This window comes from Fomitopsis serialis (genome assembly GCF_022376445.1).
Source record: "Fomitopsis serialis strain Sig1Antser10 chromosome Unknown B0H18scaffold_3, whole genome shotgun sequence".
In the NCBI taxonomy this organism is placed as follows: Eukaryota; Fungi; Basidiomycota; class Agaricomycetes; order Polyporales; family Fomitopsidaceae; genus Fomitopsis; species Fomitopsis serialis.
In genome coordinates, this window is record NW_025954963.1 from 1,565,418 (window position 1) to 1,580,088 (window position 14,671).

At 54.5% G+C, this 14,671-nt stretch overlaps 5 protein-coding genes across 5 annotated transcripts; 3 read left to right on the plus strand and 2 right to left on the minus strand.

Annotated features, from left to right (window-relative positions):
• Positions 1 to 426: 426 nt before the first annotated feature.
• On the minus strand, positions 427 to 3,894 carry B0H18DRAFT_974885 (uncharacterized protein). The gene is made up of 22 exons (XM_048044032.1): positions 3,712 to 3,894; positions 3,602 to 3,648; positions 3,492 to 3,548; positions 3,263 to 3,426; positions 3,003 to 3,210; positions 2,937 to 2,948; positions 2,839 to 2,883; positions 2,705 to 2,784; positions 2,574 to 2,652; positions 2,511 to 2,517; positions 2,223 to 2,452; positions 2,063 to 2,165; positions 1,909 to 1,991; positions 1,739 to 1,832; positions 1,598 to 1,674; positions 1,447 to 1,527; positions 1,276 to 1,384; positions 1,100 to 1,219; positions 858 to 1,049; positions 680 to 802; positions 576 to 619; positions 427 to 523 (listed from the first exon to the last, which is right to left on the minus strand). Exons 2-22 carry the CDS (start codon positions 3,635 to 3,637, stop codon positions 506 to 508), a joined length of 1,962 nt encoding a protein of 653 aa, XP_047900016.1. The 5' UTR covers positions 3,638 to 3,648; positions 3,712 to 3,894; the 3' UTR covers positions 427 to 505.
• A 1,981-nt stretch (positions 3,895 to 5,875) lies between these two features.
• B0H18DRAFT_868208 (RlpA-like double-psi beta-barrel-protein domain-containing protein-containing protein) lies at positions 5,876 to 6,454 on the plus strand (the record flags this gene model as incomplete). Its single annotated transcript, XM_048039923.1, has 4 exons — positions 5,876 to 5,995; positions 6,055 to 6,165; positions 6,219 to 6,306; positions 6,357 to 6,454. 4 exons carry the CDS (start codon positions 5,876 to 5,878, stop codon positions 6,452 to 6,454), a joined length of 417 nt encoding a protein of 138 aa, XP_047900017.1.
• Positions 6,455 to 7,723: 1,269 nt separating this feature from the next.
• Positions 7,724 to 8,436, minus strand: B0H18DRAFT_868458 (uncharacterized protein; the record flags this gene model as incomplete). The annotated part of the gene is made up of 4 exons (XM_048039943.1): positions 7,724 to 7,911; positions 7,964 to 8,056; positions 8,119 to 8,216; positions 8,276 to 8,436. 4 exons carry the CDS (start codon positions 8,434 to 8,436, stop codon positions 7,724 to 7,726), a joined length of 540 nt encoding a protein of 179 aa, XP_047900018.1.
• A 1,154-nt stretch (positions 8,437 to 9,590) lies between these two features.
• Positions 9,591 to 11,549, plus strand: B0H18DRAFT_1206903 (uncharacterized protein; the record flags this gene model as incomplete). The annotated part of the gene is made up of 1 exon (XM_048036193.1): positions 9,591 to 11,549. The coding sequence occupies one exon, from the start codon at positions 9,591 to 9,593 to the stop codon at positions 11,391 to 11,393; it is 1,803 nt and encodes a 600-aa protein (XP_047900019.1). The 3' UTR covers positions 11,394 to 11,549.
• A 370-nt stretch (positions 11,550 to 11,919) lies between these two features.
• Positions 11,920 to 13,992, plus strand: B0H18DRAFT_1206904 (uncharacterized protein). Its single transcript, XM_048036194.1, has 2 exons — positions 11,920 to 11,978; positions 12,035 to 13,992. The coding sequence occupies exon 2, from the start codon at positions 12,048 to 12,050 to the stop codon at positions 13,905 to 13,907; it is 1,860 nt and encodes a 619-aa protein (XP_047900020.1). The 5' UTR covers positions 11,920 to 11,978; positions 12,035 to 12,047; the 3' UTR covers positions 13,908 to 13,992.
• The last annotated feature ends 679 nt before the right edge of the window (positions 13,993 to 14,671 follow it).

Here is a 14,671-nt window from a genome sequence, read left to right on the forward strand (position 1 = left end):
CTTGGCAGCCGTCTGAGGGATGATTTGTGGGGGTATGTTGTCGTCTACAATTGTCTGGGGCGCCCATGACCAACCCATCCAAACTCTCATCCCGCATCTGATTCATCAAGCCACCTACGAGCCTGCGTGCCAATTTATCAGCTGATTATCACGTATCATTCATTGCATTGGATTCAAGTCTTAGAGACATAGTTTCAGCCGTTAACGAGTCTGACACGAAGCAACGGTTCACCACAAAACTCTCAGTGTGCGCCTAGGCCATTGACTACGTGGATGCGGAAAGCATGTACAACCACCGAACCCAGACCCTTAGAACCACAAAAGAAGACGTAGCCAAATACCTCTCCTGGACATGCCACGTTCTCAGAAGAAGTACGCATTCTCCCTGAGGCATTCAAGCTGGAAGATGACTAACCATGTACCCACAGCCACAGGCCGTGTCAACAGTCAAAGGCATACAGATTCAGGTTCAGTCTAAACAATCTCACAAACATCGACAACTTTCTTATTGTGCGAGTTCCACCTGAAAATGCCGCATGAACAAGATCACGCCCGGATAGAAGAGGCAAACTTACGTAGTTACTTGGGAAGATACCCTTCCTTCCGGCGGAATCCACGCCTACGGGCAGGTATGCTTGTCAGTCTAACTAACAAGGGGTATCCGACCGCGGAGACGTACCCTCCCACCAGCCATCTGCGTAGTTCATCCCTCCTCTCGGTCCTCCGGTCAGTTCGATTAGGCCGCCCTCTTGCACGTTTAGCTCGTCCGGGCCTTGCGATTGGTACGCGTAGACGCCCCGCACTACGACCGCATCAGTCGTTAACCGGTTCAATCAGCACATAGAAGGGAAACGTACCGGATTTTCCTTTGACCTGCGGACGAGAGGTAGCAGGAGGCACCGGCGGCGGTCTCGGCGTCGCACTTGAGCTTGAAGACTCGATGACTTGTACGTACGCCGCTGGGACTAGCCCTTTGCCCCCGAGTTCGTCCGCTACCTTGACCCAGCCGGATCCGTCATCTTCCTCAAGAACTTGCACGGTGGTTCCGGCTAAGGGTGCGTGTCAGCGTCTGTCGCTTTGCCGAACTGTCCGGACCAACCTGTCACAACTAGTTCGAACGGCGAGGTGGGCGTAAAACTGTAGACAACCTGCGCGCTTGGAAGTGCCTCACGGATGACCGAGTCTCTAGGCGCAAAGGAGGACGGAGATGGTGTCATGCCTGATCAGTCGAAACGTGAATCAGTCTTCGATAACTGTTCAGTCACTGAGACTGACCTTGACTGCCGCTCTTCGATGTTGTGGAGGACATTGTAGAAGAACGTGACATGGTAGACGCGGCACTCGACCGCACGGCGCCTTTGGATCCCGCACAATCGGCAGGAACCTACATAGCCGAAACGTCGAGGTGAAGACACAGAGCATACACATGTGCACGAGCAATCGAACCTTCAACTCGCATTTCGCATGGACTGAAATGCCGCATGCTTTGCATGTCTTTCCTTGCTTGCTGAGGCCCCAGATAGAAGACTGCGATCATATTCAACGAAGTTGAATTCGTTACGTTGCCGGCAGCGAGACAGACGCCGGGAACACCCACCTTGCAGTAGGCGCACGGAGTTGGAATGGAGAAGGAAGTGCTCTTGAAGGCGTGCAGCTTCTGTTCGCCTTCATCACCTACACAGCGATGACAGACAGACCAAATAAGCGAGTCGAGTGCATCGGTCAGTGCGTGACGTACCGCTCAGTGCCGCCGATATCACATCGATTTCGGCGAGTAACATGTACTCTGACGACAAGTAAAATGTGAGTTGGTGATGCGCTTCAAGATAGCTCTACAAGAAGTTCAGCACTGACGTCAAATTGCGGGCACACTGCACAAGCAGGGACTATTCCCCGAGAGATACTTACATCTGTTGCTTCTTCTCGGTTCGCTGCTTTGTCGATTCCCACGTTGTTAGCCATCATTCTGGCAAACGACTCCATTTCTTTGCCTATCCAGGAGTCATATTGAGTACCGGCATGACTAATGAAGAAAAGTCGAGAATCTCGCGCTGAGACTTACGTTTGGAGGTGATCACCGGTCGCAGCTCGTCCAACTTACTCCGACATTTCGTCAGTCTGTTCTGTAGGTACACTTTGGGTGCAGGCTCGACGACCATGTCTGCCTACAGGATCGACATTCGTTGTGAGCCAGCTCTTTCGAAGCCTATCGGTAGACTTACGGTATCATAGTGAACGGTACATGGCTCGAAGCTCCAATCACCAGGCTTCGTGAACGGACGAATGTTATGCTCGATGAAGAGCTCCTGATCGGCTTGTGGGTTGACGGCTGCCAATCTACTCTCCACGCCGTCTATGTGAGTGCGCAGGGTATCGAGATGGCTCTTCTGCAGTGACTGCGCTTGCACCATGATGACCACAAATCTCTCGAGTAATTGTGCCTGCAGGGTTTCTGGCAAGACCTCTGAGTGATGACCGCTGATAGTCAATGAGTCGTTGGGCCGACTCACGAAATTGCTACAAGACACGGGAATATGAGCGGTGATACGAAAGTGTATATTGAAACAACATACGTCTTCTAGGCTGGGTAGATCCTCGTCGTAGAATTTGTCCTTAAGTCTGTTAGATGTCGATGTCGAGATGAGATAAACACTGATTGTCGAAAGTGAGCCGTAGTTCGTGATCAGATAGTCGAGGTCCCCACTTCTTGCTGTTCTGCATATCGACCTGCTGCGATTCAAATTGCTTCGCTGCACGGTCGGCGTGTCGGTCATCCGCGCGACCCTTCGCACGGCTGCTGAGACTGGGATTAACAAAGCTTAAAGTGTCTGGACACACCTGCTTTTGGCGGTAGCTTTCTACCTCGCTGCAATCTTCGTCGTACTGCGTCAGTCATGAGCGATAGGGCGAGGTGGTCAACAAGATTAATGCACAACCTTTTGTTTGCTCTAAAAGTGTGGATCATGAGCTTGCGTTTCCACTACTAAGTCAGGCTCACATACCTTGATGCGATCGGTATACACGCGATCCCTCTCGGATAGGAGCTTCGAGAAGTGCTGTTCTTGTTTCTTCTTGGCTTCCTCCTGCCGCCGCTCTGTCACTTTCAGAGCCTCTATGACTTGCGCCGTCAGCGAATCCGCAAGACCATTGTGAGCCTGCGCCGAATCCATCATAGAAGAGATGAGCTGCGCATAGGCGTTGTGGAGAGTGCTACGTTCGCCGATCGTTGAGCTATCGACGTTATCGAGAGCATTCAATGTACCTTCTCTGCAAGACGTCTTCTCCCCAGGTCTTGGTCGGCTCGGTGCCAACAACGAGTGCAGCATCTTTCTTGCTCTTCTTTTCCGCGGCCTTGCGGGCGAGGGCTTGTAGCTTTGTCGCGTATTCACGTTCAAGAGCAACACGTTCCTTATGCATCTCGCGAACCTGCACAGTACCACGGTATCGTATCATCAATGTCAGATGTAGATCAAGATGGCCTCGACACCTACATCGGCGAGTAGCTCAAGCTGTACATCGGTCAGAGCGACCAAGCGATCCACCTGGTCCTGAATGGATGTCAGCTACCCGGTCCTGCATTGCTAGCTGGTCGTCGCTGTACCGGCAGTTCTTTTCCGTAGGTCTGACCGCTGCTCATGGTTGAATTATCTGTGATTCCGATAGGTAGTCATGGTCCGGGCTGGGTCATCAAGATGCAATCTCTCAACTTACGCAAGATTCAATGTAACGGCTTCTGGCAAGCAAACGAGTCAAGCCTGCGGCGTTCCGTGAAGGTGAGCTCGGGCCAACGTTGAGAAAGAGACTCCGCTAGTGGTTTCAGGCGATGCAATCGCTGATCTACAGGGATGAACAGTCAACGTAGTCGCGGCGGTCAGTGCGAACAACAACTTGAAGGTGTCTCGGTGGCAGCAGTGCCACACTCGGCATCGTGATCTTGAGATCTCGGGCGCCCCGAAGTCATCGAGATTCGAAGATCATGACACGACCGTGACTTGGCAGTGTCCTATGTACTTTGTGTAATACCTTGTCACGGTTGAACCAGACCAGAACTCTTGGCTATGGCTGGCTTGAGCACGACAATGAACAGTTCAACGAATTGCTAGCCCGACAAATATCTCAAATATCTGCTCACAAACAGGTTTGCAGGCCGCACACTGGCAAGCAGCCCTAATTGCGGCGCCGACGATCGTGAGTCGCGGATGTCTCTGGAGAGGTTTGTGATGGGCCTCGATACATACATCGACGTGATGCATGTGGACTGTCTCAGGTTTGACGGGTGAGTCGCAGGTCAATTGGACCGCCTGCAGACGCTACTACCAACCAAACGGGTCTAGACTCGGACTCGTCGAACTTCCAGCATATCCACGGCGCTCACGAATCGAATGCTACACCTACTGCGTGTGGATGATCGCAGACGTGTCTGTGTCCAGAGCTCCAGCTAAGGTGAGTGTTGCATTTTCGCTATAGCAATGCCCTCCTGCGACTTCGCTTGCTGTGATGCGTAGAGATGCACCACACAGAGAACCGGTCTCGAACTTCGAAGTCTTCCGACGACAAGACTGACTCCAAACCTCGCTTCTGTCCGGGTCATCGTCTCCATCCCATCACTGGTACTGCTGTCGATGGATCCCCACGGCGCACTCGACTTTGTTCAGTTTGCTGCCTCGAGGGTACAATGGACGGTGCTTGAACTGTCTTCCCAAGGGATTCGACATGTTTTCCAATGCCTGGGTGGGCCAAACATTCGGGTACTAGTTTCGGCGGCATAAAGCGCACCGCCACCTGCAAGCTAGTGCCTGAACGAGTCGAGGCTGTCATGTGACGAACAGAGGCATCCTCATGTCTGGCCACTGGATGTTCCTGTCTCCGGCGTGCTCTTGCTGCTTATTTTTGCAGATTGCTGGGCACGGTGACGTCGAGGGTATAGGCCCGGCTTTCGTTGCGGCACTTACCCTCCGGCCTCTGCCAGCAGCTTGAATACTTATGTTACCTCGAGCCGCACGTACATACGCTTATGGATGCAATGTTGTCCCTGACGCTCTCGGTCGAGACCCGAGAGCGTCTTCATGCCAGTTTCATGCTGTATTATCGCTCGATCAGTTCTGCAGGTCGACATCCTCCACCGTCGATGAGGAGCATCTTCGCTGGATGCTCTTCGAAGGCTTTTGGGCGGCGAGTCCATTAACAACAGTCCCAGCTCCCTTAACGAAACTCGGTTGTAGGTCGCCACCAATCTCGGCTCGCCGAGACATGATTCCATTGCCAAGGGCCTCAAGGGCCTCTCCAAAAATTTCCCTCCCAGTGAGTTTCAAGTTCTCATATTCCATTGCCTTTCGGGGCACGTTGATTACGTATGAATAGCAAGATCGAGGTGGCGGGCCGCCCGTCTCGATCAAGCATTCCGATTGGCTGAGCGATCCTGAACCCTCAATTACCTCGAAGACCGCCGGCCTATAGGAAGACTCGGCCGGCTTAAATACTTACACGGGAAGGCCGAGCGAGCACACACAGCCACACAGGTGTTCAGGGCCAGAAACCTCCGGGAGCCGTCGGTGCCTGCTCATACGGGCATTCGTTTTGACGATCCGAAGACACACCCCGGATTGTGGGTACACTCAGGTTACTCCGGTTTTGGGGGTTGTTGTGGTCGACTCACCGCGCGTTCGCCGAACCGGTCTGGGCTCGAGAGACTTTCAGCTTTTTTTGCTCGTCGACATGTGGGGGCGGAGAGCGTCGGCGCATAAAAGGGCCAGTTAGCAGAGGGTTGCACTCCAACGGGTCTGCTCGTCTCATCGTCTTTGGCACCACCGGTCTCTTGCACTTGTGCAACGTCCTTCCTTAGGTTCTCCCTACCTCCTTACCGTCCTTACACACGATGTCTCGCTTCGCCGTCCTCGCCACCGCGTTCTGCGCGATCCTCGCTTCCGTCTCTGGTTCGCCCGTGGCGACCAACGAGACTGTCACCCTCGAGAAGCGTATCACGCACACCGGCCGGGTATGTCTTGTCTTTGTGGCCTCCGATTTCGCCTTGAAACTGACGTTCTCGTCCCACAGGGCACTTGGTACGAAGTCGGTCTCGGTGCCTGCGGGTACAACGACATCGACAGCTCTTACATCGTCGCCATCTCTCACGAGATCTACAACAACGGCGGTAACTGCAACCAGGTTAGTCGCCCAGAGTCACGTCCCAGTGCCGCTCAAACTGACTTCGCCCTTAGTACATGCGTATCGAGAACACTGCCAACGGCGCTGTCGCCTACGGCCAGACTCGCGACGAGTGCATGGGATGTGACGCGACTGCCATTGGTATGTATATCTCTCGCCGCTTCATACCGGTTGCTAACAGCTCCGCACAGACCTGAGCCCTTCGCTCTTCCAGGCTCTCGGTGCCGACCTCGGGGAGGGCGTCCTCAGCCTCTCCTGGCACTTCATGTCCAAGGACTGGAAGCCCTAAGCGGCCCAGCCGACCGACCCCCGCTGGCGTCACCCGACGTCAGCCCCCACCCTCGCTCCTCACCACGACATAGACGTCCCTCATTCGCTCTACCATTCCTTACGGCTCTCCGGTCTGTTGTCTTAATACACCCGCCGCTCCCTGGGGGACGCGGCGCACCCTCGCCGGTCTAGGCCAGCGCACATTTATCTATAGGCCCTCCGTTGGCGCGGACGACATAGAGTCTCGCCGCAGGGGGTGTGATTGTAGCATAATCCTTGTGTAGCGGTGTTCACTCTGCCCTTAGCACCTCTCCCCAAGATGGGAGAGTATTGTAGCAGATCAAAAAGTATGTTGGCGTATAGACGTAGATGCAGAAATACAATGAAAACCTGAAAAGAAAGTGTCTTTCGTGTGATGGTCATGATGACTTTTGCATCGACTTCTGAGTCGAAATTGTTCATTGATAAAGTGATCACAGGGCCGAGCGCTGCCCAGTGGACATCGTAGAGGATATGCTGCACACCGACCTGAATGTCTACAACAGGACCCGTACATCGCGCATTGGCATGTACGCTTCAAGTTGTCAGAATCGTTGTTAGCCTTGGCCAGACCGAACAGTATTATATACTGCACTTGTCTTGCAGGTCTTGATACCAAGCCCGGACCGGATGGGCCATTCATCCTTCAGACCGACGGCCGCATGGTAGGAAAGCAGGAAAAGGAACATATTGACGTAAGAATCGTAAAACGTCACAGTACATGGGGCGCAAACATAACTACACGCGAACGAACAGCGTTCAGACAGTCAACATGACGCAGACGCATAAAGTCCGAGGGTATCCCGGAACGCGGACCATTCGAAATAGGACGTAGCGTAGATCCATAACCACCTGTCATCATACCTCCTCCTACATCATGAGCATATACATGTCTTCCTTGATCCGGCCTCGACCGAGGGTGCATCGCGTCGGACATAGCTTCATCAGAGCATGACGAGCGACAGGATTGCGATGGCGACCGTTAGCAATGGCTGGAAGGGACTTGCATGCATGAGTGACAGCGCGCCGCTAGTGTTGCCGCTGGCATCGCTGGCAGCAGAGACCGAGCTCGACGAAATAGGAGCTGAGGATGCAGCAGATGCAGTCGACACAGACGGCACAGAAGTGGGAGATGAGGGGGATGCAGAGGATACGGTGCTCGGGGTGCTGGACGGCGTATCGGCAGACGAGACAGTGTCTGTCTGCGATGGGACGGTCGTCACGGTTGTCGATAGTTCGGTCGTTACGGTCACGGAGACGGACTCAGAGGTCGTTGCAGAGACTGGGGCAGCGAGCTGTGAAGAGAAGAGCGGGATGGAGGGAGGAAGGACATACCAGCTACGGAAGTGGATGCAGCCGCTGTCGAAGCAGCGCTCGAAGCGTCCGAGGTGCCGATGATGGTGAAGTTCGGGCTGATGTTTCCGGAGTCACCGAACACTGATAGCAATGATGTGAGTGTATGCGATATCATCGATATAATAAGACCCACGATCCACGATGTAGTTGTTGCGCGTCGGTACAGAAGGTACTGCGAACGAGACCTGGCCAGCGCTTAGCAGGAACTTCTGCGCAAGCGGGGTATCTGAGTGCGTCATTAATGTCAACGCTCTGCTGCGTGTAGATTCTGAACGCGTTGGTACTCACCGAGCATGAGGTTCTCACTATTCCAAGTATCGTAACCCAGTACCAACTTCCCAGTGACTCCAGTAACGTTGACGTCGGACGGCAGGGCAGACAAGTCCCTGCAACGCGACACCGCCGAAAGTCAGCACACACTCGAAGGGCAGCACAAGCCACATACCATGTCACCGTCACCGTCTCGCCTACATTCCACACCGTGCTTGCATCAGGACTCGTTATAGGTGGGCTGATCACGTCGCGTTCCTCCAGCGCACGTCTCAGGGGAATGGCATGGACGGCAGCGAGCAAGAAGCACAACGCGTAAATCGTGAACGAGAGCATGACGGGCAGCAGCGACGAGCAGGACAGCAGGCCGTCGCAGTGCAGGTGCGGGCTGGGAAGAGCAGAGCCTCGCTCGCATCGCACCGCTGGCGGCCCTCTTCAATCTCTCGGCTAAGCTGTCTGACTTGCCGAATCAGGGAACCTCCTGCAGCGCAGATCCCGTCACGCGACCCTCCAGCACCCGTACACGCCTAGGCACGCCCTTGGCACCTCTTGCCAGTACCAGGCTAGTGGCCACCTCTTGCCAGCTTCTTACCGCCTCCCTCTTGCTTCATACTTATGCGCTGCCGTGCAAACATGCTGTGCAGAAAACCACCACAACTCGGAAGGAAGCTGTTCGAAGCGAACCAGCGCATACTTACGATTGTTACGACAGTACTCCGGAGTCGAGATGCACGGTTGATCGCATTCAAATCGCTGGAGTCGTATCCCTCCGCCCTCTCGCTCGCACGAGGCCTGTCTAACCAACCGAGGATCCTGAAGCTTTGTGTTCTGCTCACATCATACAGTATCTAGTTCGCCGTCATGCGCGCGTATTCGTGCGTCTGTAGTAGGAACACGCGGATGTCTATGAGTTGGGGACTCCGAGAATGTCGATCTAGGCCTCTCGACTCACTGCGAGTTGCTGCTCGTGGGGTCAACGACTCAACATCAGGTCCATCTTTCGATATTTCTGGTAATCACATTCAAAATTCGGTTTGCGCAACGTGGCAAGTTATTGCTTGCGCACGATTGTTGCTGAGTATGTACCATGGCGAGGATTGCGACCAGTACCGGTAGAGTTTTGTTATACGGACTTCCCCCTATGTAGTAATAGAAACGATATATCGAGAGCAACTAAACGCATCGTATTGAATCTGGGACAGTAGGGTAAGTACCTTCTGGGGCAAGTACTAGTACCGTCGCGGCGGCTCTTATAAATGCCACTGGTGGCAGAGTGGCGTGAGTGGCTGAGATCGACTTCCGCCGGCCGGGCCGTGGTACTTGACCTCGCCGCCGGCCCACCATCGGACCACGACACTCACCTTGACCTTGCCTCAACTGCTCACATCACGTCGTTGTACCGACCCTACCATCTCTGTATGTTGCACACAGTTTAGGCAATGCGGTCCACTGCTCACTGTACACCGTTGCTGCAGGCTTGCCGAGGCATCATGGACGCAAGCAGTAGCCATGCGAGTCCGGCCCTGCCGGTGCCCCAAACTCGCAAAGCGATTGAGGACGAGATCGCCCGCTACCTGAATCACGTCTTCGACCTCAGATCGCGCCTGAACACCTTCGCACCCATATCCGTACTTCCTCCGGAGGTGCTCTCCGAGGTCTTCATGCGTACGGCGGGCCCCTATGCTAGCCTGTCGTGGTCCACCCGCCCATATGGCTGGATTCGCATCTCCCACGTCTGCAGGCACTGGCGCAACGTGGCGCTGGGCTGCCCTGCCCTTTGGGGAAAATTGGCGGTGACGACGCAGCATGAGTGGACGGAGGAGCTACTGGAGCGATCCAAAAAGGCGCCCCTGTATGTCACTATAGACTTGCGGACCTCGCCCAGCATGTCGTCTCGCATATCACCGAAGGAGGAGTCACTGGCGCTGGTGCTCTCGCATATGTCACGCGTACGCTCGTTGTCTATCACGACCACTGGTATGCGTCCGTTGACAGAGAAGACCTTACAACTGCTGGACGGGCCGGCCCCTTGTCTCGAATCGCTGACTGTCCGGTGCGAGGATGTCATGCACACTTCCCTCGGCGAGCATGCCCATATTCACCATCTGTTGCTCCATCCCGAGACTGTCCGTCTCCGACATCTGGAGCTACACGCCGTCTCCCTGCACTGGCACAAGACTTCGTTGCCGCACCTGACACACTTGACCATCTCCAACAAACCCCGTCAGGCCAGAATACATGTCGCCCCCGAAACTATGCTTGCTGCCATCGCGCAGATGTGTCGCCTCGAAGCGCTCGTGATTGAGTCAGCAATGACCGTACCTGCCGACTATAATCAAGTCCCGATGGCGTCAACTCAAGCCTCCTTGCCTAATCTGTGGTCCCTGCGCATCTCGGATACTACGCCGAACACCATCTGCCTCCTAAATCACTTGACGACCTCGGCCCTCTCGCGCATCTTCGTGGAAGTAGACTCGCATTGTCCAAGGCCATTGCGGGGTGATCTCCTCGCTGCCATAGCTGCCAAGACGTCTAGCTTGGGGACCCTGCTCAGCTTTGTTGTCACCCTCACCCACATGGCGCTGAACTTGCAGGCATTCAGAAGGGGCTTCGGATGCGAAGCGATGAAAAACGGTGCGGGCCGGCCGGACGAGCACACTCCTGAACTTGAGGTGCGCTTCGGGCGATTCGACGTTGAAGTTGTCATCACCAAGGCCTGTGAACTGTTCCCCATCCGTGACGTTCAATATCTCTTCGTCTCCGGGACGTCATTGTCCAATGAGTCGTGGCTCGCTCTCCTCGAGAGCACGCGGAATGTCACGGAGCTCAGTATCATGGATGGCGCGAACGATGACCCTCTCCCGGAAGTGCTTATCGATCAGCACTGCGGAAGCAAGAAGAACGCATACGTACTGCCCCAGCTCCGTCACCTCATTCTGGAGGACTGTTACTTCGGAGACCACAGCGGCGAGTATGAATACGGTGGTGACGAAGAGTTTGAGGACGAGGACAGGCTCACTGGGCGTCTGCTCGACTGCTTCATGGCGCGGTACGAGTATGGCGTGGAGATCGAGCACCTGCACATCATCCGCCCTATCAACATTTCGCGGTCAGAGATCGACGAGCTGAAGGAGGTTGTGCGCTACGTGGGCTGGGATGAGACAATACAGTACGATGAAAAGGAACACTTCACGGACGATTTATACGACGACTTTGAGGAAAGCGAAATTGATCCCTATGAAGATGCTCCCTTTTGGGGCTACGGGGGCATGTGGGATGGCGGCTTCTTCTAGGCTTGCTTGCCTATGTCGTTTGCTGGGACAGCATGCATTGTTTAACGTAGCGCACACATTTCTCCTTTCACAATATCAAAATCAGTGTCATAGTTTTCGTTGACCACAATATCATAGCACGTATTCTGACTATCAGTTGCCGGACAAGAAGAGATCTCACTCCCAGTCCGCACTACGTGTACATCGTCGCACTTTGCACGCACGCGGGTGTGTAGTACTCATACTATGTAGGAACCCGGCGCGATGGAAGCTGTTGAACGGGCGCGCCCGCCACATGCTTATATCAGCACGTAGATACATTGCGCGAGCCTGTACCGTCACGTAGCTTTTCGCCATTCCAACACCAGCATGTATATGGGTCCTTCTCGTGCGCGGTCTAGCTCGCTCCGCCCGTTCCGCGCGACCGCAGCCACTACGACCGCCTGAGCCGACCTTGCCCATTACAGAAGCGTTGACAACACCGGCGTCAGTGATCGAGTGTGGCTGAGATCGTATCTTGATCGCACAGCCTGAGTCGCTCTTTGTTCTCGCCCCATCACCACGTCTGAACGTTCTGTACGCCGCTACACAATCACTGCCGCCTCTGTATGTTGTATAGGCTCTCGATGCTGCTGTAGCTCACTTACCGTAAACCTTCACAGTTTGGGTACTCAAATGGACGTGAGCGAATGCCGTACAAACCCAGCCTCGCCGGCGCCACATACTCGCCAGGCGATTGCAGACGAAATAACCCGCTATTCAAGCTACCTCATCGACCTCAAATCGCGTTTAAACCGCCTCGCACCCATATCTGAGCTTCCTGCGGAGATCCTCTCCGAAGTCTTTTTGTATGCGGCTGCTGTCGACGGCAGTGATGCATATTCCAGCGTGTGGCCGACTTGGACACTGTATGGCTGGATATGCGTGTCCCATGTCTGCAAGTACTGGCGCTTCGTGGCGCTAAGTTGCCCTGCCCTCTGGTGCAACTTGACGGTGACGCGGCGCGAGTGGACGACGGAATTACTGGCGCGATCCAAGAAGGTGCCCCTGTACGTGACCATGACTTACCCAGTGGAAGACGTACCGGCGTTCGGAAGCTCGCGACCCTTGGTGCACGAAGAATCGGAGGAGACGGCGGCGCTTGTGTTGTCGCACCTGGCGCGTATACGCTCGCTGTCCGTCACTGTCAAGCGTCCGCTCCCGGACAGGACACTGCAATTGCTGGACGGACCGGTTTCGCTTCTTGAGTCGTTGACCATCCAGTACGGATATGCCCCACATACGTCCTCCGCCGAGCACCATCATACCCAGTCGTTGGTGCACCGCGCTGGGGCTCATCGTCTCCGGCGCCTTGAGGTGCACAATCTCCATCTGCAATGGAACCAATTTCTGTTGGCGCAACTGACACATTTGACCATCACCGGCGTCGTACAACAACGATACAAAGCACTAGTCGACGCTCCAAATATGCTCGATGCTCTCTCTCAGATGAGCCTCCTCGAGGAGCTTGTCATAGAGACATCGCTAGCTGCACCGTTCGACCAGACCGTGGTCCCGACGGCTTCGACCCGAGCATCCTTGCCTCATCTGCGACATCTACGTGTCCGGGAAACTCCATCCAACTGCGCCTGCCTTCTCATGTATTTGGAAACTCCTTCGCTGTCGCGCCTTTCTCTGCAATTGGAAGGGGACACAACGCCATTTGGTGCAGCACTCCTCACCGCTGTGGCGACCAAGATGGCTAGCTTGGGGACTTTCTTGACTCTCCGTGCCGACTTCTCTGGTCACTGGTCAGATTGTGTCCACTTGAAGGCATATCAAACAGATATCGACCACCATGCGATGCGGGATACTGCAAGCGTGCTCGAAAAGTACACTCCCGACTTCGAGATACGCTTCAACCGGATGGATCTCGTCATCATGATCATAGATATCTGCCGACTCTTCCCTATCCGTGACATTCGCAACCTCTTCATCGCAGCTCGCTGGTTTCCGCTGGCCGCATGGCGCACCCTTCTCCACTCGACGGGCAAGGTCACAGAGCTTTTCGTCATCAACTCCGCGTCGTGCAACTGGCTCTCGGAGGTGCTACTCGAACGATGCCTTGGAGAGCCGAAGGAACCCGGCGAGAGCCACTTCTATCATTACGTCCTCCCGCGACTCCGCCGCCTCACATTGATAGAATGTTTCTTCAGCGAGCAGGGCTATAATGAGCTCATCCCAGGGGTCCTTATTTCGAGACTCGTCGATGGCCTTCTCGATTGTTTCATGGATCGGTACGAGTGTGGCGCCGAGATTGAACAACTGCGCATTGTCCAACCTGTCAACGTTGATAGGGAGGAGATCGATCTGTTGAACGAAGTCGTGCGCGACGTGGATTGGGACGGCACCGTTGACTATCAACGAAACACCACGAACATAGATGACTATCGCTGGGAGAATGGTGTCGATTTGTTGACCGACCCCGATCTGTTTGGAACTCACTTCATACCGGCTTTCGGAGACGAGGAGGGGATGGCGTTTCATGTAATCTGATTTGCCTTATTGCAGTAGTGTACGCTTCTGCAGTGTCATGTACATTGAGCCCTAACATTGAACAGACCTGGGATATAATTTCGGATTGCAACAGGTCGACTTCGAGGATTAACTCCATTGAGGGTGAGTGACCGTTCAACGACATCTCCTAAAGGTCGACGCTTCGGAAAAAGATATGCCTTGCGGGTTTGACACCTGCAGACGAGGAAGGAGGGTCGTTGGTTGATCCTGGTCACTCCGCTGCCGAGGTCGAGTACTAAGGTGAACCAGTCTGTCATTTGTCCCAACACTCAGACCACCTCCAGAGCCGACCGACTCGGAGACCGGATATGAAGCGACCTCGCCCCTTCACGCTGACGGAGTATGACGAAGAGCACCTCTGAGTTGAGGGGTAGACCCTCGATGCATCACGGTCATGCGACGTAGAAAGATGGCTTGCGGCACGGTGCGTCAGTCAAACGAGATTGGAAGGGGAAGAAGCGACTAGTGGCATGGTTGCAGGAATAAATAGTCGCAGGGAGAGTTGGGTCAGGGTTGCAAGACAAGTTCAAGTAGAGGGTGCGGCCGCAACGTGCCATGGTGTCCTGGACCTCGGTAATTGCCTTCCTTCCTTGTTACTATGGAAGGCGTTGTTGTATTCGTGGACTCAAACGGGACATTGTCCTTGTGCCACCGATCATTGATGTCAGATTACGATCTGATGGGCCCGCATCTCAGACATTGATTCAGCGAAGTAAATCCCGCTTGTAAACATACAATGTTGT